This window comes from Pocillopora verrucosa, chromosome 5, assembly GCF_036669915.1.
Source record: "Pocillopora verrucosa isolate sample1 chromosome 5, ASM3666991v2, whole genome shotgun sequence".
NCBI lineage: Eukaryota > Metazoa > Cnidaria > Anthozoa > Scleractinia > Pocilloporidae > Pocillopora > Pocillopora verrucosa.
In genome coordinates, this window is record NC_089316.1 from 24,635,993 (window position 1) to 24,660,516 (window position 24,524).

General features: G+C 39.3%; 4 protein-coding genes across 5 annotated transcripts in view; 2 read left to right on the forward strand and 2 right to left on the reverse strand.

The window, feature by feature from the left end:
- The window catches only part of LOC131788461 (uncharacterized), a 7,130-nt gene extending 1,195 nt beyond the window's left edge, over positions 1-5,935 (reverse strand). For both annotated transcript variants that reach the window (XR_010717612.1, XM_066167526.1), the window contains exons 1-2: positions 5,796-5,935; positions 1-5,713 (exon numbers count right to left, since the gene is read on the reverse strand). The exon at positions 1-5,713 is cut by the window's left edge. Coding sequence is in view for 1 of the 2 variants with exons in the window: in XM_066167526.1 (XP_066023623.1) it covers positions 1-5,467 (5,467 nt within the window). In the remaining variant the exon portion in view is untranslated. The remainder of the gene's footprint in view (positions 5,714-5,795) is intronic.
- Positions 5,936-7,918: 1,983 nt separating this feature from the next.
- On the forward strand, positions 7,919-16,813 carry LOC131793296 (cylicin-1-like; the record flags this gene model as incomplete). The annotated part of the gene is made up of 11 exons (XM_066166546.1): positions 7,919-8,065; positions 9,241-9,337; positions 9,597-9,630; positions 9,882-9,955; positions 10,541-10,616; positions 11,138-11,243; positions 11,942-12,136; positions 12,757-13,038; positions 14,062-14,246; positions 15,492-15,527; positions 15,852-16,813. Coding segments are annotated over 7 exons (591 nt in total), but the record flags the coding sequence as incomplete, so codon positions are not given.
- A 2,123-nt stretch (positions 16,814-18,936) lies between these two features.
- Positions 18,937-21,531, forward strand: LOC131794376 (uncharacterized). The gene is made up of 2 exons (XM_059111904.2): positions 18,937-19,083; positions 19,225-21,531. The coding sequence occupies exon 2, from the start codon at positions 19,237-19,239 to the stop codon at positions 20,932-20,934; it is 1,698 nt and encodes a 565-aa protein (XP_058967887.1). The 5' UTR covers positions 18,937-19,083; positions 19,225-19,236; the 3' UTR covers positions 20,935-21,531.
- Positions 21,532-21,550: 19 nt separating this feature from the next.
- Positions 21,551-23,928, reverse strand: LOC136281262 (uncharacterized). Its single transcript, XM_066167607.1, has 3 exons — positions 23,113-23,928; positions 22,730-22,917; positions 21,551-22,583 (listed from the first exon to the last, which is right to left on the reverse strand). The coding sequence occupies exons 1-3, from the start codon at positions 23,700-23,702 to the stop codon at positions 21,670-21,672; spliced, it is 1,692 nt and encodes a 563-aa protein (XP_066023704.1). The 5' UTR covers positions 23,703-23,928; the 3' UTR covers positions 21,551-21,669.
- Between the last annotated feature and the right edge of the window lie 596 nt (positions 23,929-24,524).

Consider the following 24,524-nt stretch of genomic DNA (forward strand, 5'->3'; position numbering starts at 1 on the left):
GCTGTAACTCTGTCTTGGCGCCTACAAAATTTGTTCCGTTGTCGCTCCGGATCTCTCGGATAGGCCCACGACGAGCAATAAATCGCCTCAGAGCCTGGATAAATGAATCTGTTTCGAGAGAATTGGCGGTCTCAATATGCACTGCTCTACTTGCTAAACATGTGAAAAGGCATCCGTACCGTTTGAGTCCCTTTCGACCTTCTTTGATCATGTACGGACCGAAGTAATCCACGCCAGTATACGTAAATGGCGGGGCTGGAGTCACTCGGTCTTTAGGCAAGTCAGCCATTTTCTGTTCAGCGACAGGGGCACGATTACGGCGACAAGTAACACAATTTGCGATTAGGTGACGAACAGCAGCATTGGCACCGGTGACCCAGTACTTCTCCCTCAATTTAGCAAGTGTGTGACCGCGGCCTGCGTGTGCTAGGCGTTCGTGTAGGCGTTTGATAATCAAGTTCGTAACGTGACTCTTGCGAGGTAAGATGATGGGGTGTTTCGTTTCTTCTGGAAGATCGTCAGCGCGGCTAAGGCGGCCACCAACACGAAGGAGGCCTTCATGAATGTAGGGATCCAGCCGAGTTAGGGAACTTGCTTTCTTCAGCACCATTTTCTTTTGCTTTGCCCGACCCCGTTCGTCTCCACCGCCTTTGTCACTGACTTGTCTGAGAGCGTCAAACTCTCTACTGAAGGACTGCAACTGTACGAAGCGAAGGATGGCCATCTCGGCCTCTTCAAACTCTTGAACTGAGAGCGGTGCGCAGCAGTCACCCACTACCTTCGTTTCAGCTTGTAGTGACTTCACGCCCGACCTTGCCTGACCATGGTCCGAATCTATCTCGAGAGAACCCTGGCCTCTAATCTCCTTCCGTTTTCGCAATACAGCCTTGATTCTAAGGAATGCGGCCACCGACAATCTCAGGCGATACCAACTCGAGTGGTATTCTATTAGCTTGTTAACTGACGTAGCCGTGGCTTCCATTACCATGGTACCGGCGGAAGCAACTTTTCTGACCTCAGGGTCGTCATCTGGGACCTCACCGACTGGAAAGGGCTGCTGCGGCCAGTCCTTTTCTGATTTCCCTAGGAAGTGTGGACCATTTGACCAGCGTTGCTGCTGCAGAAGTCCAGCGGCGGAAAGTCCTCTTGAGGCATCATCTGCCGGATTGCTACTGGTGTCCACGTATTTCCACTGCATAGGACTAGTGAAGTCCCTGATCAATTGCACACGATTTGCCACGAATATCTGAAACCTCCTCCGCTCGTTTCTTATGTAGCGGAGAACCGTCGTCGAGTCGGTGTGATAGATGATAGACTCAGGCTTAACTTCAAGCTCTTCATACAGCATTTGTCCCACGCGAACAGATACGGTTGCTGCAGTTAATTCTAAGCGTGGGACTGTTACGGCCTTAATAGGTGCAAGACGAGCCTTCCCCATTAAAAAGGAACAATGTATGCGACCCATGTTATCCATTAGACGTAGGTAGGCAACGCATCCATACCCCACCTGGCTTGCATCGGAGAACAGATGGAGCTGTCTGGAGACAACTGGGCCAAAACCCGGCGGTTTGTGACACCGATCAATGTGAAATTGCTCTAGTAACGGAAGCTCTCCACACCATCTTAGCCATTTACTGCGGCAGTCTTCCGGAATGTCGTCATCCCAGTCGAGATCTTCATTGCGGCAGAGATCCTGTAACAGCTTCTTCGCTAGAAGTGTGAAAGGAGCGATGAAGCCCAGGGGATCAAAGATTGATGAGATGGTGGACATGACTCCTCGTCTTGTAAACGGTTTGCTGTTAATGACGATTCGAAATCCAAAACAATCTGATTGTACGCACCACTGTATCCCTAAGGCACGCTCGATAGGGAGGTTGTCACAGTCAAGAGTTATTGATCTGACTTCTTTCGATCGCTCATCCTCTGGTATAGACTCTAAAACTGCACGACTATTGGAAGTGAATTTGGTGAGGCGGAATCCACCTTTCTTACAGGATTGCCGAAGACCTTCAATCAGCTCGACTGCTTTACCTTCCGAGCTTACGGAACGTAGACAATCGTCCACATAAAAGTTATTTCGCAGCGTGTCAGCAACCAAGGTACCGTACTTATCTTCGTTATCCCTTGCGGTTCGCTTAAGGGCAAAGTTAGCGACACTTGGCGACGAGGCCGCTCCAAATAAATGTACAACCATCCGATACTCTTGTAGCTCGGCTTCTAGATTGCCATCTGGCCACCATAAGAAACGGAGGTAATCATACTGTTCAGGAGGAACTGTAACCTGGTGGAACATGGATTCCACATCTCCCATGAAGGCTACGGGGTCTTCACGAAATCTGGTTAGCACGCCTACTAGGGAGTTTGTCATATCTGGACCTTGCATCAGACAGTCATTGAGCGACACGCCCTGAAACTTTGAACTACAGTCAAATACGACGCGTATTTTTTCTGGTTTTTTCGGGTGATACACCCCATGATGGGGTAGATACCACACCTTGCCTGGGTTCGGTATCAGCAACTCATTTGGAACTCTTTGTGCATACCCTTTGGCGATGACATCGTTTACGAAGGAAACGTAATCAGAGCGGTATTTAGAATCTCTCAACATCTTTTTCTTCTGCCAGTTTGCTCTTTTGATTGCTTGCTCCTTATTGTTGGGCATGATAATATCGCTATGTCGCAATGGAAGAGGAACTTGGTAGTGGCCGTCGACAACTTTCGTCTCCCTTTCAACCATAGTTAAAAACTTTCTGTCTTCTTGAGAAGGCCCACGCTCGTCCGGTGCTTTGCTTACGGTGTGATCGTTGAAGTCCATCTGCAACATTCTGAGCAATGACGTTGGAGCAGTGATTTCCTTCGGCGTTTCCACTTCTCTCACTGTAATTCGGTTCGCGATTATTTTGTCCTTGTCATGATCAGTTCGGATATGGAGAGGTCCACAGACTGTCCAACCATGGCGGAGACGGAGGGCAAATGGGCCATCGCTTCGACAAGGTACAACTTCTAATGGTTCTAAGGCAGGCGGGCAATTGCTGCCAATGAGTAGTCCAATCTCCAGGCGAGGCTCAAGCTCAGGGATTTTCTTCGCAACCTCGGAAAGGTGTGACCACTGATTTATGAGACTGGGCGTGGGAATTTGGTGATGTTCTGCTGGGATTTCATCTCTTGTGTATGAGCGAGGCAACTCAATGGGATTCTCATCATCTAGGCTCGTAACGATAAGATCGTCCAGAATGATGCTTTCCACTTGACTCTGTCCATGAATGGTGGTGAGTTGTAGCATAACCTTGACACCGTCTATTCCTAACTGTCTCCTGATATTTTCGGTTGCAAAACAGCCGCCACTACCATTATCGTAAAACGCGTACGTGACAACTGAATTGTTACAGCCCTTCTGTTTAACTTTAACTGGGAGTATGGCATGTAGCACTACGGACTCCTTGCAACTTGGTGCGTCCTGTACAGGTTTAGAGACATCAATGCGCCTATTGCTAACCGCTATAGATTGAACTTCCGTCGCTTGGGGTTTGTTACTGACGCTCTCTCTATTCATTGTGAAACCATCAATGTGCAATGCTGTTGGGTGCCGTTTCTTGCACTTCTTGCAGGTGCGTCTCTTTACACAACCTTTGGATACATGATCAGATTCGTAACAGGCAAAGCATAATTTTCTTTCGTAAAGAAATGTCTTCCTTTCATCCATGGTCCTTTTGAGGAATTCCGCACAATCATCCAGGTCATGGTTCTTGCTGCAGAAGGGGCACAACTTTTCCTTGCCACCAGCATTGTTTCGGTTCGCATGGTTTACAGCCTCTATGCCGGGAATGGTGATACCAGTGGCAAAACTGTTGCTTGTTTTAGTTGCTGACGAGGGCTTCTTCTTGCCATCTCTCCCACTGTTATCTCTGCGCCTTTCCTGGGTACTACTTAAAGCCTGCACGCCAAATACAGGGTCGTTCGCTGATTCGGCTGCTGACACCACAAAATCAGCGAGATCCTTAAAGCTCGCTATCCTTCCGTTCTCTTTCAATTTCGCAGCACGATCACGCCATCTTGACTGGAGATGCGAGGGAAGCTTTTTTGCAATGGTCTGCAGGTTCGTAGGATGATTTAACTCATTCATATGAGACACGCTCATCATAGCATTTTTACACTTAATCAAGAAAAGCGATAAACGCTTTAGTCCTGATGCGTCATCTGGCCGAACTGGGGACCATCCGAGAGCTTTGTTCACATAGGCCATTGAAACTTTAAAGGGATCCCCATATTCCTTCTCCAGTAACCTCCTCGCCTCCTTATATCCTTCAGAAGGGTCCATATGCAGACAGCCTCCAATAAGTTCTCGTGGTTCCCTTTCAAGATGTTGTTCCAGGTAGTATAAGCAATCTGCCGCCCTGAATGTTCTGGACTCTATCCTTGCCTTGAATGCCATGATAAAGGTTCCATATTCGATGGGGTCTCCTTTAAACTTGTGCACTTCAGGTTGAGGCAGAGTCATTGCTGCAGCCAGTTGCCGATGGGTTGCAATCATTTGCTCATTTTGCTGTCGCTGCATGGCCATCACTTCTTTGAAAGACCTTTCATGGGGTTCCAATCGATAGGGATCATCAGCTGCAGCGATAATTCCTTGTGGTACATCAGTGGTCCCGTTGTTAGCCGGAGGCGATATCTCGCCGGCTAGACTGTTTGAGTGAAACTCTGGGGCAGCAGGGTTGAGATGAGCGGCAGGTGTTGAAGCCATGAATTTAGGTTCACTTTGCTGGAGACAGGGAACAATACCATCCTTATTTTCTAGGTTACCATCATTTTCCAAATCGGCATAAACCCTTTCTCTGGCCTGGGCTTTCGCTATTTCAGTTTCCAGTTTCAAGGCTTCATCTGCTGCTCGTAGAGCTTGTTTGCGTTCTAGCATTTGTTTTTCAGCTTGTAATTCTGCTAGCTTAAGTTTCTCCTTTGCTCGTGCAGATGGCGTTGAGCTGGCTGAAGACTTCTTCGAACGGGTGCTAACACGGGACGATTTGGATGAAGCCGATTTTACTTCTGAGAGCAGATCAAGTTCTTCTGTTAAGCGACGTTCTGCTACATTCATCCATTCCATAACCTGTTTCCTAAATTCCAAAAATGACTTCTCCTTACTTTCATAGCGATCAAGTTCCCTGTCTTGATCCTGTTCGGAGGTCAACTGGCAATAATAAAGGTCACGTGCTTCTTGATACTCCTTGAATAATGTGTTCAATACAATAACCTCTGATTTCACTAAATGAAGATTGTTCTCATCTTCCATTAAGTTTGTGAGAGCATTCCTTTGCTTTGTCACAGCAGTCGTTTTGGCAGTTTGATCGTTTTTCAGTCGCCTTAATTTCTCTTCTTGACCCTTTTCAGTTAATTTCCTTACACGAGTATCGGGACAGCTTTCGTTCGGAGGAAACCCAGGCCCAGCGCCCTCAGCGACAGGTTCATCGTTCATGGTGGACTAGGCACTAATTAATCCTTCGGTAGTCGCTTCAAATTAGCGATGAGTGGCGAACAGTTCGCCCAACATTGCAAATAAACGTAGGATAAGTTCCAATAAACCAGTATGCGATGAGGGTTAAACTTTTCGAAACGAAATGTGCACGCATAAAACGGTACGACAACACAAACTTGAACACGCGTACTTGTAATTATGAAATGGACTTTACAATCTTGAACGAACGTTGTACGGTTTCGAAAACTAAAAGGAAACAAAGGAAATTTACAACTATAAATACGGAAAAAGGCTAGACAAACAAGAAACGAAACCAAAAAAAACTTACGTTTGTGTCCTTATAATATAAACGATGACGTTAAACGGGCGTTGAAACGATTCTCCACTTCGATCGAGCACATGTATTTTTTAACTCGCAGCGCCTCTCGGGATCTAGCTAATGAGTGCGTGACATCACGCATAACGGCAGTAACACTTTTAGTTCCAAATTTAAGTGTGAAGTGAGAAAGACAACAGTACTTATTTCAAGAAAGATAAAAGAAAAATTAAAAATAACAAATTAAAAGAATTCCTCATACAATTTCAAAAGAAATAACTAAACATGGCCTACTCTAATTTAAGACACAGAACAGAACGAAAAGGAAGATCTGTAATTGTAGAAAGAGAGATTTTCAATTTGTAAAGCAAGAATCCGTGTGGAACTCCACTGTGCGGAAGGATGAGAGGGACCATTAGAAACCTCAAAGGCGTCGCAAAAATCACCCACAACCGCACAACTGCAAAAATAAAATTCGACCAGAACCGAAAACCGCATGCAAAACAGTCAAAACCGATAAATGTCCACATCCCAGTTCGAAACCCTAATCGATCCGTTACGGTGTTGACAAATGGAGCACACAGAGGTTTCGCGGCTATTCGAGATCAGTACAGGAGCATAGTGGCCACTTGGATCGAAGAGAAAACGGAATCCAAATGGGACAATCCGAAAACTCCATCGGAAAGTAAACCCGTAGCCCATTATACAGGTATTTTTGACGAAAAATAAATGCTAAAGAACGGAAAATCCGCAAACCGCAATGAACATCCAATCCGAAAAACCGAAATTCTTTAGCACAAAAACCTATCTTAAAAAGATATCGAACATCCCAATGCCCCCCTTAAGGATGAATCGGTCAGTTCGGCCCACAAATTATACAAATGATAACAGAACAACCATAACTACTACTGAAACTTCAACGGAAACTTTATTTTAATTTTCCAATCAGAAACATGCTGCAAACCAACTTTAGTCACGCGATATTATTAAGGGAAGGTGTCATGTCACGCGATCGAATTATTCATGGACTACGAACATCGATGCTTGACACTTTGGAAATTGTCTCACGGAATCATTTTTTCAAATTTTACATTTGCATTTTATGGCTAAATGGCGCAGTCCTTCCTTTAAATATAGAAGAGGATTTGATCTCTTCGCGAACATAGTGAAGATTCAGCAAAGAACACCAAGGAGATGTTCATATTTTCGGTTCGTTTCGTTTCGTTTATCAAATCTCAGTAAGCCCGAAAAAATTCCGGAGATATGGTCGAGTCTAGTTTTACAATAGAGAATAAATGCATTGTATGACATCAGATCTTTGACAGACAGGCGCAAAGAACAGTGTTACGAACGTCAACTCTTTGACTCAATTGTATCCAATTCTGCACATGAACTCCATCATCTGCTACCACTCAAGCAGATACAATTTAGAAACCAGTGTAATTTTAAGTTTAGGAAAATGTGCACTAATCGTAACACGACCACATTTATTCCATTCAAGTCCAATCGGTAGAACTTTTATACGTAGTTTTTTTTCCTCTTTACTATTGAGTCATTTTATATTACATGAAATTGTTTTTGAATGACAGCGTATAAAACATAAATTCAAATAACTTTTTGCAAATTTCGTGCTGCGAATTTAATTTCTTTCAATAAACAAACGATATACCTCGAGGAGACGACAGCACAACAAAACAACCAAATCGCAGAACGAGCGGGCGCGAAGCTAAAGCGCATTCATTCATGAAAATATTGACATCCACAACAGGGTACGTACCCCTGAGAAGTGTTCTCCGCGGATCTATTTGCCATTTTCAAAGCAATCTATCGGGGCAACTGCATGTGGTTCAACCTCCATCGTCTGACAGCTCCTTTAACTTGGTTCCGTGAATTCAAATTAAATTATGGTTATTTCATAACCTATCGTCTTTCTCGGAAAATTAGCGGAAGAGAAATAACATGAGTCCAGAAGCTAACTAAGTTGGTGACCGCTGACTGAATTACGGGAGATTTTCAAAAATAGCGCGAAATGTCGGAGAGTGATGTGAACACATCAATATACTAAAGTGGTTTGTTAGTCGTTTTCGTTCTCAGTGGTAGTCTTTTAACCGGTGTTTCAATTATAATTACATATTTTTCTACAGGATATTCGATCGTTCTTTAGCCCTACTGGAAAGACAGCGAAGCAAGGCGCTTCGAAAGTAGAAAACAAGCGCGGCAAGGATTCTACTGCGAAGTCATTAACGAAACAAGATGTAGGAAAGAGCCGTACGAAAACCAAGGTAAGTAATGGATTATGTAGCATTTGAGAGAGAGAGTTATATGTAGTATCAAGGAATTCGACCTCAGAGATGACGGAGAAAAGATCTGCCCATATCACAGCGCCTATCTGACTGAATCGATCATCATGTGTGTCTATAATGCTCGGATGCAATTCACATTCCCACATATCTTCTCCTGGGAGTCAGGAGGGGGGGGGGGGAAACTTGTTTCTCCAAAATTTGTATTTATTTCCACACATGGTAAAATTTCCTTTGTCATGAATCTTTAATTTTGCACATGGTAGGTAATTTTACAACATGTTTTAACTAAGAGTTTCATTCCACTACATATATCTAACCCAAGGTATCTTTTTGGACTGGAATGTGAGAAATGGTGTGGTACTTTGTGTTAACTAACTTTGTAGGTGTAATTTTCAATAGTCTCAATAGTCTGAGTATGTCAGGGTAGCTGAGTGAGGCTGATAAGTTACAATGTTTTGCTTTTTTTCTTTTTGATCCTAAACAGGGTTGTAAAATGAAGCAATTTTGTATTCATCCTTTAACTTCTAAGATCTGTTTGCTAATTCTCTCCTCTAGTTGCTACACATTTCCTTGTACATTTGTTATAGGAATTTGTTCTTAGATCAAGATAACAACTTTTTTCATAACCCTTTTGTTGGACAGTCTATAGTCTTGGAAGAAGTTACATGTTAATTACATCTGGGAGTTTAAGGGTTAAACAGCATGATGTGATACACTGCCACCTAAATTTCACTCAAGTTAGAAATATCTTGGACATTAGCATTCCCTGCAAATTTGTTCAAACTGCAGCTTATTAATTCTGCAGAGTAGTTGCAGTATGTAATACTGATGCTTATTTCACGATTTTGACAAGTACTGGTTAATTTTCATTTATTTTGACTAAAGGTAAAATGAAATTGTTGATTAACTTGAAAGTGATTGAAAAACAAACCTGGTGACTTCACTTAACCCAGACTATTTTTTCCACAAACCTGGTGTCTTCTTTAGATTATCTGAGGTGAAAGAAAATGTTTTGTAAGAAAGTTGTGCTGCAAGGAACAACACGCCCCTTGATGTTATCCAATTCTGTTTGGTCTTTGTTGTTATTATTAGGTCCAAAGAACCATTATAATCTCACATTTGTATGAATATGTTATTGTTTATTTGCTGGGCAGGGTTTATCAAGTAGTGAAGATGATGACATTGCCCGGAAACAAAAACCAAAAGAAAATCAGAAGAAGAAAAAGAAAGGAAAAAACATTATTGACTCAGGTAATGTTTTAGGGTGAACACCAACAGTTTCAAGAGGAACAGATGTTGAGACTCTACACAAACTGTCATACCTCTGTATAAGTTTTAATTGTTCAATGTACATGTAAGCTAGGTAGTTGTGCTGTATAGTGTCCTTGTCAATTCCCAATGTAATTTGCATTATCACAAAAACTGTGGTAAAAAGATTCACGTGAAGATATGTGCAACGTCACAATGATGTCTTGACCCTATTTCTAAATTAATCTTACATCTCTGTTAGATTCTGATGAAGATCCTCTTCCCCCAAATATCACGTATGTGATTTGTTTCTTGAAATTTATTTTCCCTCTTATAAATTTACAGTGGTAGTTAAACGTTTGGACCCTAATATCACCCCTGAATCAAGAGTCAAGGAAATGATCACCAACTATAAAAACTCTTGATTATTAAACAAATTCTCCTTGTCAGCACCTTTGAAAATTCGTAGATACCAGTATGGAGAATATGCATACTGATGTCAGGGTGTATTCAATACCTGGTTCTCTTTCATGCATCTCTGTTTCAGAAAAGCCACATCAGTAAAGAAGGAAGAGAGTTCAAAAGCTAAGAAAAATAGGAGACCAATCAGCTTGGACTCAGGTAAGGAAATGATGTGCACTTATTGAGGGTGCACGATACTTTTTATGTGAAGGGGGATTGGGAGATTTTATCTTCACAGGAATCATGATAACATCTTTTTAAATTTTTTTTTTTTAAATTTTATAGGATTAACAGCTTTATTAACAGGTCAGAAAGTGTGAAAATATGAATTTGGTATAATTTTTTTAATTTTTTTGGTTTTATTTATCTTCAAAATGTGACCATCTTGAATTTCATGTGAATGTGAAAAAATTTTGGATATTAATTTTTTCATAATGCATGAAAAGACCCTATATTTTTATGTGACTGAGTTCTACAAAAGGGTTTCAGGGACTCTCATTATTGATGGAGTGTGATGACTGGATAGGGAAAATACTTTGTGTGAGGTGAGCTTGAGGTAAGATGAGGTCAGTTTTTTTACATCACCTGACCTTTAACCTTGCTGATGTATTTACTTGCTGAAGAAAACAAAGCCATCCGCTTCATCCAGGGTTCAGCGCACTTAACATTAGACCACTCTGCCTTGAATACATGTAGGTTTGAATATTATAGCACTTGAGTTATATTTTGATGTGGTTTCTACAGATGAGGAAGAAGCTGTGCCAAGCAAATTAAAAAAGTTTGCCAAACAGATAGAAAATGTCCAGCAAGTTAAAGAGAGGTATCCTCCATCATTCTCTTTCATTATATTTCACATTTCAGCACCAAACTATGGTGTTCATTTAGAACATAAGATATCTGGCTTCTTCTTTGTCTGTTTGTTTGTTTGATCTTTCCTCTCTTCCATCAGGCATTGAGAATGTTAGATCTGTCATAGGACACTGCTCTTATGCTGATACATTCACATGTAACCTGTTGACCCCTAACAGTGACCAGCAGCTAATTTCTCCTTACAATATCATCCTTGAATCAAACATTAAGGTCATGAGAGTGAAGGAAATGATCACCAACTAAGCTCTTGTTTGTTAAACAAATTCTCCTTGTCAGCACCTTAGGAAATGTATAGAGAACAGTATGGAGAATATGCATACTGAGTTTTAGGTGTTAAGGGTTAAAAATGAAAAACAAACAAACAACAGTGAAATGATAAAGACAGTGTTGCACAGCCATCAAAAGTGAAGATAACACATAGTTGTTGTGGTACTGAAATATTTAACACATGGATTGTTATTCTTTCCTCAGTCCAGTCAAACCTAAAAAGAAAAAAGCAACTTCTGCACTTGGTTTCTTTGGTTCTACTTCAGTTAAAAGGGAATCCAGGAAAACATTTGCCAATAAGAGAAAACAGGTGAATAACTAACTACACTTGTTTCACCAACAATTTTTTTTACAGTAAAAATCAGGCATCCTGTGTATTTTAAACAGTACTTCACACATTGTGCATTATTTGAACAGGGAAAACTTTAAACCTCACCAGACCTTGCCTTTCTATAAAATTCATGCATCACATGTTAATTTTGGGCTCAGTCACACATCCCTTGTAAACCCTCTGCCAATCTCTTATTCGGTAGTTATATCAGGATGGACAACAGTTAACACATACCATGTCACAAAATTAATGGGTATAATGACTAGTGTTTGAGTCATGCATTATGTAATCATATTACAGGAATTTTGTGGGGGGGGGAGGGGGGGAGGGGGGAGAGGAAAATAGTTTTGGCAAAAGCAACACCATGGGGCTCTTTAAAGGGATAAGTCCTTTCACCTCTAAGATATTAAAATCAACTCTCTTTACTGTCCTCACACAAGTGTTATGACAATATCTTAGAGAATATGGTGTTCAATCAATCAATATCCTCTTGTCTGATAATTTTCTTATTACATTGCTGTTTGACAGTGAATTAGTATTGTTAAGAGACATTAGAAAATTGATCACTCTTGAGAGGGCAAATTTTAAGCTTGATCCAGAGCTCAGCCCACTTAATGATTATACCTTGATTCCCTGTAGAACCATCAAGAATTTTTTTTTGTTTTCATTTCCAATAGAGATCTGATGAGTCTGAGGGAAATGAAGACTCCAAAGTGAATAGAAAAGAAGAGTAAAAAAATGGGAGAGAAAAAGAAGGAAGAGAAAATGGGAATGTCAACCATCACACAACAGAGCAACCATCAAAGAAAAGAAAGGAAGACTTCTCAGAATCAAAGTCTGAGGTTAAAAAGTCTTCCCCTGAGAAGAAATAGGTTTGTAAGCCTTTTGATTACCATACATTATTGTTGCAAAATTAATCATTACTATTAATGCATAAACCTGCTACCCTGATACTAGAATGGATTGGACCTGATATGATTGTATGTGTTTGGTAAGTGTTATCAAGCACTTGAATAAGGTACTTGTAGATGAAACAGTAACATTTTATGACTAAATTTGGTTTTGTATGAGATCCAAAAGCTTACTCAAACTTGTTAACTGGTGGTACATTTGCATGTTGTATATACATTAACCTGTCCTACTATGACAGTGGATGGTTTTTACTCAGATGCACATTACTAACAATAATTGCAACAAAAAATTACTTACAATACTAACACTTCTCAAAATACTACAATTACTGTACCTAGAATTTATACTGAAAACAGTAACTATAGTCACAAAACTTTCAGTTACATTCTTGGTGACTTTAACTTTGACATTCTGGGAAGATGCTGCCTCTTTGTCTCCACTATTTAAAGCAGCAGTGTCTTTCACCATCAACATTCCTATTTGGGACAACTCTTGCCTAAACTGGACAACTCTCAGTTGTTAGAATGTTTGATATACGTGCAACTTTTGTCACTTCAAACTTTATCCATGGACATTTCAGTAAGTACCAAAGACAACTCCTGCTAGCAAACTGGCTACCAAAGCTGCTACAGTTCCAGAAACTCCAGTTAGAGACTCAAAACCAAGTCCAAAGAAAACTGTTACTCCAAAAAAGGATAGAAAAGATGTCTGTGAGGAAACTCCAATCAAAGGAACACCAAAGGTGTCAAAATCAGAGAAGGTGGTTGAAGTTCCACCCTCATTGGAAAAGAAAAAATCAGGCTACCATAGTTTTATGGCAAGAGATGGTCCTAGGACACTTGGTTCAAAGGAAATCCTTCAGGTAGGTTTCAAAGTCCAAGATCTGATTGTTGATTCTCCCCTCTTGCTGTGAGATGTTTTCCTGTAAATTAATAATGAGAATTTCTTATTACATCATTATTAAAAGGTTTATTTTCAAGCTTCATTTCTACCAATTCCCTCACATTCAAGAACCAATCATTGAAGCACCTAGCATGACCATATTGGGAAGTGTCAATCACACAATTATAACAACTACATGTACCTGATAAATTTTAGTGTTCGCAGCACCTGTTTGCTGGATAATGTATGGATATTCTTGGGAGAATTTTCATGTTAATTAATTCTGGTAGTTAAATTATTGTCTCTCAAAGCTCTTTGTGGTTTGGTTTCCATCCTTTCAAATGAACTTTTAATGAGAGATGCAAGACAAAGGGAAATGAAGATTATTAGAATTAAGGCTGGTTTGGAAAATCTGCAGATACAGTTTACAGAAAACAAAAATTGCAAAATGTATGCTTTGATTGAGCCTTTTACTCTCAAGATGTCAATAGTAATTCTCCTTACTGTCTGCTGTACAATTCTTGTGACATTGGTTGAGAGAATTTGGTCATAGATCAACTAAGAATCCCAAGATTGATATTTGTATTTATTCTCATTACTTGTCTGCATGATATTGTATCTATATTGTAAGGAGAAGTTCTGTCTTGGTCACTCATGGGAGTTAAAGGTTTAAAAAAATTATATTTTATCCTTTTACTCTCAGTTGTTTTACAAATGTTGGATCAATATCAGTATCTGAGAAACTGCACACCTACCCCTCCCTTAATTCAACATTAGCTGTTCAATATTAGTTGACTGTTGTTGGGTTAGGGGAGGGGTAGGTGAGCAGATGTTTAGATACTGACATTGATCCTAAATGTTTATGTTGTATCCTCAGAGGTTTTTTACTTTTTCGCTATTTATAACTTTTCAGTTTGGACAGTATTAACAGGTTTTCAAGGGAATAATTAATTATTTGTCTGCACCTTCTAATCATGCTTGCACTTGATAATTTAATTTTTAGAGAGTGGAAAACTATTTGGATGGACTGACAGTTGTTATTAAGGGAATCTTGGAAAGTATTGAGAGAGTCAGGAGGCTGCTGATTTGATTCAAAGATATGGTGGAAAAGTTACCCAATCAGTAAGCAAGAAAACAAGTTATGTCATGGTGGGACAGGATCCTGGAGAGAGCAAACTTTCGGCTAAGGTACATTGTAATGCACAGCTCAAAACAGGAAAAGAAAGGAAAAAAGCACCATTAACACCAACATATAAGCTGCACCTTTTCCCCTAAATTTTTATAACAAATCAGAGATACAGCTTATTGTGAAGTCACTAGGGAAACTTGCCACAAATTTGCATAAATTAACACAATTCATTGATGATAGCTGAATCTCGGGAGAAACTGCAAGGATTATTTCAGAGTATATGCGCGTTCGTAAAACGCGACTGTTAAATGTTCGTAAAACGCGACTGTTAAATGTTCGTAAAACGCGACTGGTAAATGTTCGTAAAACGCGACTGGTGAATGTTCGTAAATGTTCGTAGGTTAGACATGAAAAGTTTAACATTCGACCCGGTGTTTGCAAAAAAGTTACGCCTCATGTTCCTCATTCTAGGGTCATGTACTATGAATTCCAGCCTAAAGGTTCACTGAAAGACTTCGGATGAGGCGTTACTCAGATATTGCGGTACCCAAACCGTTACAGCTTTCAAATTATTATTCAATTATTAACACTCAGCCTAGATGACTGCTGACTGCTGGCCAAGTTCGACGTCATGCACAATTAAAACATGTTAATCTTTTAAATTATTCTTCTTTATCCCCGAGAGCAAACTTTACACTTATCTCATTCCTATTCTTGTACAAAAAAAAAATATGTGTTCCTGAGGTAAAACAGGTTCCGGAGGTTCCGGAGGCTCCGCGGCCCGCTGATCTATAGTTGAGTAACACCCCAGAATATGCGAAAAACCTCACAAAGTTTTGGACATCACCCTTTCAGGATTCAAATTGACGTTTTATTTGAGCAGAAAGATTTGATACCCGATTGATTCGCTTAAAAAACATCGTCCGTTTCGAATTGTTGCGTCTCAGTCGGTTTACGATTACATCGAGCTAAAACGAAACTTCTTTTCTAGATAGCGAAATGTTACATCCTTATCACTGATTTAGAGTTTGGTTGCAATGCGAAGGTCTACCGTATCCAAGAAATCTTTTCCACATATAATGGGTTTTGTTCAGCTGGTCAGTAAATTGCGGAGATGGTGCATTTTTAAACTTCTCCGTCATCTCCCTTGAGAAAGGTAATAAAAGTCAGGGGTAGATGTTAAACTGCTTGCAGGAAATAAAATGCATTAGTACCAGTCTAACTCGAAACTTAATGAACTTTTTCATTCTTTCAAATGTTATTCTGGACATAATCAATTCATTTGCTCATTTTCTCTTCTACAGTCATCCCTCATTTGATGATGGAATTGCCAGGAGCAGGTGAGGCAGTTAAAAAAAAAGATAATATCTGACTGATTTATCATAATAATTGGTCATAGACTTCTGTTGGAATTACATCGGATTGTGATTCAAAACGAAAGTTGGAGAGCGAAACAAAAAAGTCAAAGAATAACAGTGCTATTACCCTGATCTCCCCAATTTCCACTTTGAAAACCTTGCCCAATTTTAATTTTTCTTTCAGTGAGGCAGAGGTTTCTGATACCCATAATTTTAATTAAAATTAGTAGCGGTATAAAAATTATCATTATTGCTATCAACAGTATACATTTTTTGAAATTTATTTATTCATTTTTTTTTCCATAGAGTGCCAAGCAACCTGTTTCAAAAACTCCTCTTACATATTCTCGAAAAGCGGAAGGAATTCGCGTGACAACTGGCGCTTCTGTACATCTCAGGGAGGTTACTTAGTCTCCATCGAAACTGAAGAAGACTGGCAGTTTATCAATGATGAGATTCAAAAGCGTGGTACTTCGAATACTAGTACGTGGTACATTGGTTTATGGAAGAGAGACGGGGTTTGGATTTGGGTTAGTGCACAACAACTGAATATTTCGAAATGGTGAGATTCTGAGCCAGATGGTAACGACACTTGCGCGGAAATATCCAAGAACGGAGGCCTCTTTAATAGTATCTCTTGCTGTGATAAAAATGCCTACATTTGCGAGATGCTCAGAGGGAAGATCACATTCCAACCGTAAAGTAAATTATGAGCTGAAACGTTACAGTCTTGTACTTGTGTCATGAAAATTGCTCTTGCTTCTTAAAAGCAAAAATATTGATTACAGAGTATGCTCAGCTCACCTGAGCGATGAATGAACTTTTCAGCGCGCATTCGTAGTTGAACATAATGTCCATGAAAATTTGAAGAACGTATGTTAAAAATAAAATTATAACAATCACTCTAAACTTGTAATTTTTTGCATCGCTTGCAGCTGGAAGAACAGCTATCGAAATTGTGCATTTCACAGCATTTTTGGGATAATCTAGCCGATGGAATTTTCCCTCGTCACAAGTTGCAGGGCGTGTTCACTGAGGTCTATGAATATATGCATATTGTTTTGTACATAACACATCGAAGTGCCTTTTTTGTGCCCGCATGTGTTTTTCTTGTAAGAGTTGATGATAAATATGTTAATCATCGGCCGGGAGGTTCATATCGGGTAAGACTGTGCCCAAGGTTTTGAATACCGGTACTTAAGACAAAGTGCAAAATTTTTCTTACTACGGACTGACCGAGGTTTGCAAATAAAACTTTTTTTTTAAAATAAAACTTGACAAAATGTTTACAAAAGAACCCTAGTGATTTAGGGCTGTAATTATGGCAAGATCCTCTATGAGCTGAACAATTTTAGAGCGAGTAAATGGTACCGGGCTAATGCAAATTAAAGAGAGGTTTCACCGAAATATTTTTATTTGTGATTGAAAAAGGTCAAAGGTTTCTAAACAAACTATGAAACATCTTTTTCACAAGTATCTGTCACAATCTAACACCTGTCAATTAGAGAGCGCGTAAGATGAAAAAGCGCTTGCACGCTAAAAAAGGAAAAAACCAAGCACAATAACAACAGTACTGGTTTATTAAAGAAACTTGGGTTCAGTGACTGCCACGACAATTTTCTCTTCATAGACAGTCAATGATCTCAAGTTTTACTTGTGCCATTGACTACTGATGAACGAATATACCTCTTCTCAGTCAGTAAATGGAGATTGATTGTAAGTAAATTTAAATCTTTGTTTTGAAGTTGTGGGAGTTTGCTCGTTTGTTTGGTGCAATCGTGTATGTAAATCTGGTCTTTCATGAAAAGGGGAATTTTAATGCAGCTTTTTCTCATTCAAAACCTTCGTTTTCTGTCGTGAAATTTACGCCACGAGTGTGCAAATTGAGCGGACTTACAAAGACTTACCGAAAGCTTATTTAAAGTATAAAACTGAAGATATCGGTCACTGTTTTTCGGTAAACAAATTGTTTGAGAGAATTCAGTTATAAAATGAATGAAAATTCCATTAATTAATTTGATTGTAAACAAATACCTCTCGTTCTAACTTCCTGAGTTACTTTTAATGAAGGTCTTGGTTAATTAGGGTCTGTTTTTAGGCCGCGTGTCAACCCATTTAATGACCTGTTTGCTACCAAAAATCATTTCAAAACATTTCTTTTTGCCGGTAGCCACAGTGACTTGAAAGAGAAGAAGAAGAGGATTAATAAGATATTAATCTGCTTGATTTGCTTAAAATTACTGCCTAGCTGGCAAAACGAAATGCATTTATGACAAATGGCAACGAAGCTAGTGATGTAGCCGGCGACTCGCGCAAGGGATGCCGTGCCGCTGGGCAGAGATTGGAAAATCCGGAACGCATTAAGAACCTCTAAGGGCCTATTTACACGGTACGACTTTGTCGCATGCGACAAGCTTACGACAGGCTTACGACACGAATTGTTTCGTGTAAATCAAACCTACAACTCGCTTACGAATCTTAAGTCATGTCGTAGGCCTGTCGTAAGCTTGTCGCATGCGACAAAGTCGTGCCGTGTAAATAGGCCTTAAGATTGCAGGACTCGTTACCGTGCCTTCTGAGAAAAGCAAATAATAAATTAAGTTCTTTCTGGAAACGTTTTCGGGCAAAGGCGTGTCAGAAGTGCAAGCGATAACCTTGAGCGGTATTGCGGGTAGCTTTCGCGTCATGGTTAGACGACCTCGGGATTTCAGGGAAATCTAAGGGCCTATTTACACGGTACGACTTTGTCGCATGCGACAAGCTTACGACAGGCTTACGACACGAATTGTTTCGTGTAAATCAAACCTACAACTCGCTTACGACTCTTAAGTCATGTCGTAGGCCTGTCGTAAGCTTGTCGCATGCGACAAAGTCGTGCCGTGTAAATAGGCCTTAAGAAAATGTCACGTTAAGGACCGGGCATCACGTGTTTGCACCTATTTTAAATACGAGACTGACTTTGAATTCTAAACTGCATGAAAAACAGAAAAAAGTACAAGTTAACCCTTACTTATTTATCCTTAATTAATTTTTATTTCCATGTTGATTACCACCACCCAGGTAATATTTTGAGATTGTCGCGTGCACTTTAAATTTTTGTCTTCATTTTTCCGACAACCTTTCCCATAACAATTGTATACGGTTAACTGGGTATCTCCAGTTGCACATTAATGAGAACTTACATTCACATTTAATTTTACGTTTTTTAAGTCTGTTCAGATAGGGGAGGAAGAATAGGGGGCGAGGTGAGGGGATGTGTCAGCTCAACGAGGAACTAATAAATTTTCAAAAACTCGACTACTGAGAAATTACATGAACTCACAGATAATACGTGCATCAAGAGTTCCGGAAGGTAATTCGCGCGCAATGCATTCTGGGATAGTCTCACAAAAAAAGTGGGCACCAAGCGTGACAATATGGCGTGTGTCTCTGTATTCAATGCGTTCTTTGAAGCGTGTCTTTATCTATAATACAGTCTTTTTGTTCTTGTAAGTGATATCAACTGGAAAATAATCTTCGTGGGTATTATATTCAAAAGGTAAGTTACAAATTTTAACTTTGTTTTAGCTGTTTTTAAGCTTTTAATGGTAGTAGATTCAATCCTGCGCGCGAGTGACATTCGCGAATACAAGAACTGTCAAAAGTCAAAGATTCTCATCGTATTTTTATTACTTTGCAGCCGTTTAATGACATGGTCTTTGGGCACAGAAATTGTGCAGTATTTGGGTGCCATAACAGTGGGAAAAAGCTTGAGAAATGGGCTTCACAGCAATGCGAAGTTCACGATTGTTTACACGGCACTCCGCCATGTGACTGTCCGCTGCCGTTCAAGCTATTTCCGTTCCCTACTGAACGCAAAAACAATGAGGGTAGAAAGCGCTGGATCCATCTTCTAAAGAGAAAAGGCCCGAAAGGAGAAGTCTGGCAACCTAATAATTCGTCGAGAGTCTGCAATGAGCACTTTGTTGATGGGAAACCCACGAAAGAAAACCCTGATCCTGTACTCAAAATGGGCTACGAGACAAAGTCTACTCGTAACCGTAAACCGCCTACTGATAGATCATCATTACTAGAAGAAATGAAACGTTTAAGAACTCAAGATAATACTCAAGATAACACACAAGATAATATTCAAGATGATACTCAAGATAATGCACATGATAGTCAAGATGCTCCTGTGATTCAAGAACCAAGTAGTTCCTCGTTTATAACAGAAGAAGAACATTGTACTACTGCCGGTCGACCCGACCATATCACTCACGATCATGCATATTCGTTTGGCTGGTACAACCTAGAAGATCCTGACTTCTGTATGAAAGAAAAATGCTTGCAGGAAAGACTCAAGCAGTTCAATGAGATCAAAGATCTCAAAGAAAAACTCCAAGAACTTGAAAGTGAACTCAAAGCATGTAAGATAAAACTCAAGGCCAGACAGCGTAAGGGACTAGAACATTCTGATTTGAAAACAAATTCATCTGTTCGTCTACTAACCGGCCTACCATCAAAACGAGTATTCAATAAGTTGTTTGAAGTAGTGAAGGGAAACATTAAAAAAGTAAACTACTGGAGTGGCCCAAAAAAATCTACTAAAAAAGGAAGAAACTTCAAAAAAACACCAAATAAGTTTGGCCCTAAAAGAGCTTTGTCAGAAAAAGATGAGTTTCTTTTGACCTTAATGAAACTTCGACTTGGATCAACAAATGCTGACTTAGCACAGAGGTTTGGAATTTCAACTACAAATGTAACAAATGTTGTTACTACCTGGGTGAAAATCCTAGCAAGTGAACTTAAATGTTTGGTTTACAATCCCTCCATCGATGTTGTGAAAGCAACTTTGCCCGCAAAGTTTAAAAAGCCAGGCTACTCTAATGTACGCCACATCATTGATTGCACAGAAATATTTATTGAAACCCCAAGCGACCCAAACCTTAGAGCAGCTACGTGGTCAGACTACAAGCATCACAACACTGCTAAGCTGTTGGTATCAATAACACCACATGGTTTTTTCAATTTCTTATCCAAAGCATGGGGAGGGAGAACTTCAGATGTGCATCTGACAAGAGAATCATCATTTTATGATATCATTGAACCTGGCGATGAAGTGATGGCAGACCGTGGATTCACAATTGCTGAAGACCTCTTAATCAGAAGCTCAAGACTACACATCCCCCCTGGTAAACGTGGACAAGAGCAGTTCACTAAAGCTGAAGTTGCTAAAACAAAAGAAATTGCAAATCTTAGAATCTTTGTTGAGCAAGCAATAAGACGGTTGAAGACGTTTAGACTGATAAAGCATGAACTACCAATATCACTGCTTGGCAGTATAGACAACATTGTACTTATTTGTGCAGCCTTATGTAACTTGTATAGACCCTTGGGTAAAAAATGATTAACAAGAAATGTACAAATAGCTAAAAAGATTGACAGCATTTAACCCATGAAAGAATATAAACTTCATAAATTTAGAGGATACCAATATGTATTAGTCTAAGTTCTTTCTTAGGTTAAATGTTATTCAAAATCTCTGCTCTACTTTACTAGCAACTAGTATAGAGTGCAATCACTTAATCTTTCATACAAATGGTACCAAATAATACTAAATAGTGTTGATAATGGTACATAACAAGAAAATTAAGTAATAGTATGATTTAGTACCATTTAATGCTTCAGCTATTAAGTATGTGCACTCTGAATAAGAACTGTTATATTATTTGCACCACAAGGACCTCACAAGAGAAAAATTATTCTGGTAGAGTGATTACAATCATTAGATATAATTTGTAAATATTTTTCTTCATTTCACAGCTCATGTGTCGCTGAACACAAATAAATAATATATTATTTATTATTACTATATATATAACTGCAAACAATATCAAACTGTAACATTTTCAATCATACTGAAGTGTGGTCAATGCATTACTTGTATAAAATTTCATGATTTGATTCATCCATTCCAGTTTCCACAACAGACAATTTTACTGTTCTATTCAGAGACTGTCAGACCAGTTTTTCCAGATATGAAATTGTAAAAATTCTAAATTGTATATAAAATGTACAAATGTATTTTTAGTGTTTACACCATGTAAATAAAGTTTTGTATCAAGTTATAATTAACGAGCATTCATTCACTTAAATACTTATTATAAAACCAAATTAGGTTTTGCTTTATCTTTTCCCAGTAATCATTATTGAACTTGATTAGCTCCAGATGATAACCCTTTTGGGTGTAGACCAGGAAGTGACACCATGTTCTCTTTGTCACAGCCATTTGTCCCTGTATCTGTGCAAAATATGCATGCTTCTCTTTCAAGACAATTTTGCCATTAATCTTTACCAGGTAGGAAAGATTGTCTTCTGATGGTAAATCATTAACAATAGAATAAGGGCACTTCACTTCTAGCACCCCTAATCCACAACAGGAACATTCAACAAGCAGATCAGGGGATGCTCCAATGAATTGGTCAGATTCATCAATAAATAGTCCACACTCTCTGAATTTTGCATCTTTGTGCTCCCTCTGAAACAGTTTCACATACTTATCCTTAGCAACTTTCTCCATGTTTCTTCCATATTTTAGAGCAGGTAAATGTTCCGACGGTCCATTACTTTTACCCTGGATTGTGTCCACTAGTTCCTGTGCATCACCCCCCTTAGTTTTAAGGGTTTCAACTTTTGTGTACACTCTATAGAAATTAGAGGCAGTTAATCGGCCTTTTCTGTAATCGTGCCATGCCTCATTCTCAGACTGACCAATGGTGCCTTGTTCAATCAGATGTATATCATCAGCACTTAAGTCTTTCTTTGATGACTTAGGCATTACACATTCAGGTACTTCAGTATTAATTTCTATTGTAACGGAAGTTGAACACGGTTCCTCAAACTCAGCCGTTGCTAATTTGATGAATGCCGATTCTGGCAACAAGTCCTTCAAATTATTATAAAACGACTTCCTCTTTCCTTTTGGAGTCAGGGGCTTCAACTCTTCATGTGAATTGAATAACTTTCGGCGACTATCGATGGCAGGTCTGGTCGTCTCTAGAAAAACACAAAATAAAAGTAAATTAATTGCTAGGTTACAAGCTAATAAGAACTTTCTTATTTATGTCCCCAGATAACACTTATGTCTATCCAGTATACATACTGTAAATACTTTGTTTAGAATTTTAAACATAATAACATACCTTTATTTAGCTTTGAAGCCTTCCACTCCATATCACAAATTCTAGAGGGCTTGATTACAGTCTTGTTTCCTATTGGAACATTCCACACACACTCTTTGGACGTACATGCAGGATTTGTCATACCATTACGGTTTGCTGCTTCAATTCTGAACAGCAGTGCCATCACATGAATACAAGAACCACTCATACTGAAACAAGAAATAACAAATAGTTAGGGTATATGATAGACATAATATTTTAAACATTCTAAAGTATAATATATATTGAGCTTAGACCAACAACATTAGTCATAAAATCGAGGTATATGATAAACATGATATTTTAGGCTTATATTTTGCATCAGTTACAAGTTAAAGTCTTATAAAACAGAAAGTCTAACATACCCAGCAGTACAGGTACAGTAGGCACTGATAATCTCTCCATTTTTTCTTGAACAAATCCATGATGTATGTGGTGTATCACCAACCTTCATCGAATGCGTACATTTTGCTTTCAAGAAGCAAAAATCCATATTTTCTAGTTCATGGTAGAAAACTTCTTTCAGAAAGCCCGAGTCAAATAAGCGGTATGCTTTCCCCTCTTTGTACTCATTCATGACCCGTTCGTGCAGTTTAATATCCTTTCCAGGATGATCAGCCATCAGATATTTCGTAATGTCACTTAGAAATATAGGAGGCCATGATGTTAGCCCATCTTTTTCATCAATCCATCCGTCCTTTAGCCCAAGAGGATCGGGAAGCTTGCTGCCCTCAGGAGTAAACAATAGCTTCGCTCTCTCAGACTCCGTGATGCACATTAGTTCTTTAGCCGATGCTTGTACTTGGATTCCCATCTCTGATGCTGCAAACACACGGGCTACAAGTTCAGCTTTAGCTCCAGAAGTTTTAAGATTTCGTTTACGGCAAAATAACTTGAGAGCGTCCACCTTCCATGTGTTGACTTCCTCGAGGGAAAGCTCACTTGTCTCGCTCATTTCCACGCCAAAAACGACGAGAAAACTATATGAAAACTATATACAAACTAGTGAAAACTATATACAAACTATTATTAAAACTATATACAAACTATGATCTAATTTAAACTGGAAAAAATTGTAAAATCGCGAGGTAAAAGTGTATAAATGTTGACGATGCTTTAGTTATCAAGATGGCCGCTGTCACGCTTGGTGCCCACTTTTTATATGAGACGATCCCAGAATGCATTGCGCGCGTTTCGATATCGGAGACTCTTGATGCAGGTATCTTAGCTGATGTGAAGTTAACTAATTCAGAAAGGCAGCTCAGAGATGGCGGACGCCGTAGTGAAGAAAGATGTATGGTATTAATTGACAATGATCAAACATAAACTGGAGGTGTTGAAAAAAAATTATATGAAAAAATAAGTCCCGTTTTCTTTCTCATTTATTTTTCCCCTTTATTGTGATTTTTATCATTTTGTAGAATGCCTAAATATAACTTTTAAAAAGTCTTGGTACATAATTCCGGTACATGGACGGTACAAGGTCTGGCTCTGGAACTGGCTCTGGGACAGAGAAACCTGCCAAAACCAAGGAGGGGACCTAGTTTCCATTGAAACCGAACAAGAATGGAATTTCATCAATGACCAGATTCAAAGGCAAATTACTGCGCACTATGAAAATAAATGGAGTATTGGTTTAACAAAAAAGGCCGGTAATTGGACTTGGGTGAATGGAAGACCGCTGACTATTTGCAAGAGGTGAGTACGACGCGGCTTTCATGTACAAGCGGGGCGTGTTTGGTGGTGTTAATGAGACAATTCGAGGATACCCCTACGC

Excerpts from the sequence above, each read along its gene's own strand:
- LOC136281262 (XM_066167607.1), bottom strand. The coding sequence starts at position 23,702 with ATGAGCGAGACAAGTGAGCTTTCCCTCGAGGAAGTCAACACATGGAAG. Across the intron at positions 22,918-23,112 it reads TACTGTACCTGTACTGCTGG|TATGAGTGGTTCTTGTATTC; the intron begins GTATGTTAGACT and ends TTCTTGTTTCAG. Across the intron at positions 22,584-22,729 it reads GGCTTCAAAGCTAAATAAAG|AGACGACCAGACCTGCCATC; the intron begins GTATGTTATTAT and ends GTGTTTTTCTAG.
- LOC131794376 (XM_059111904.2), top strand. The coding sequence starts at position 19,237 with ATGGTCTTTGGGCACAGAAATTGTGCAGTATTTGGGTGCCATAACAGT.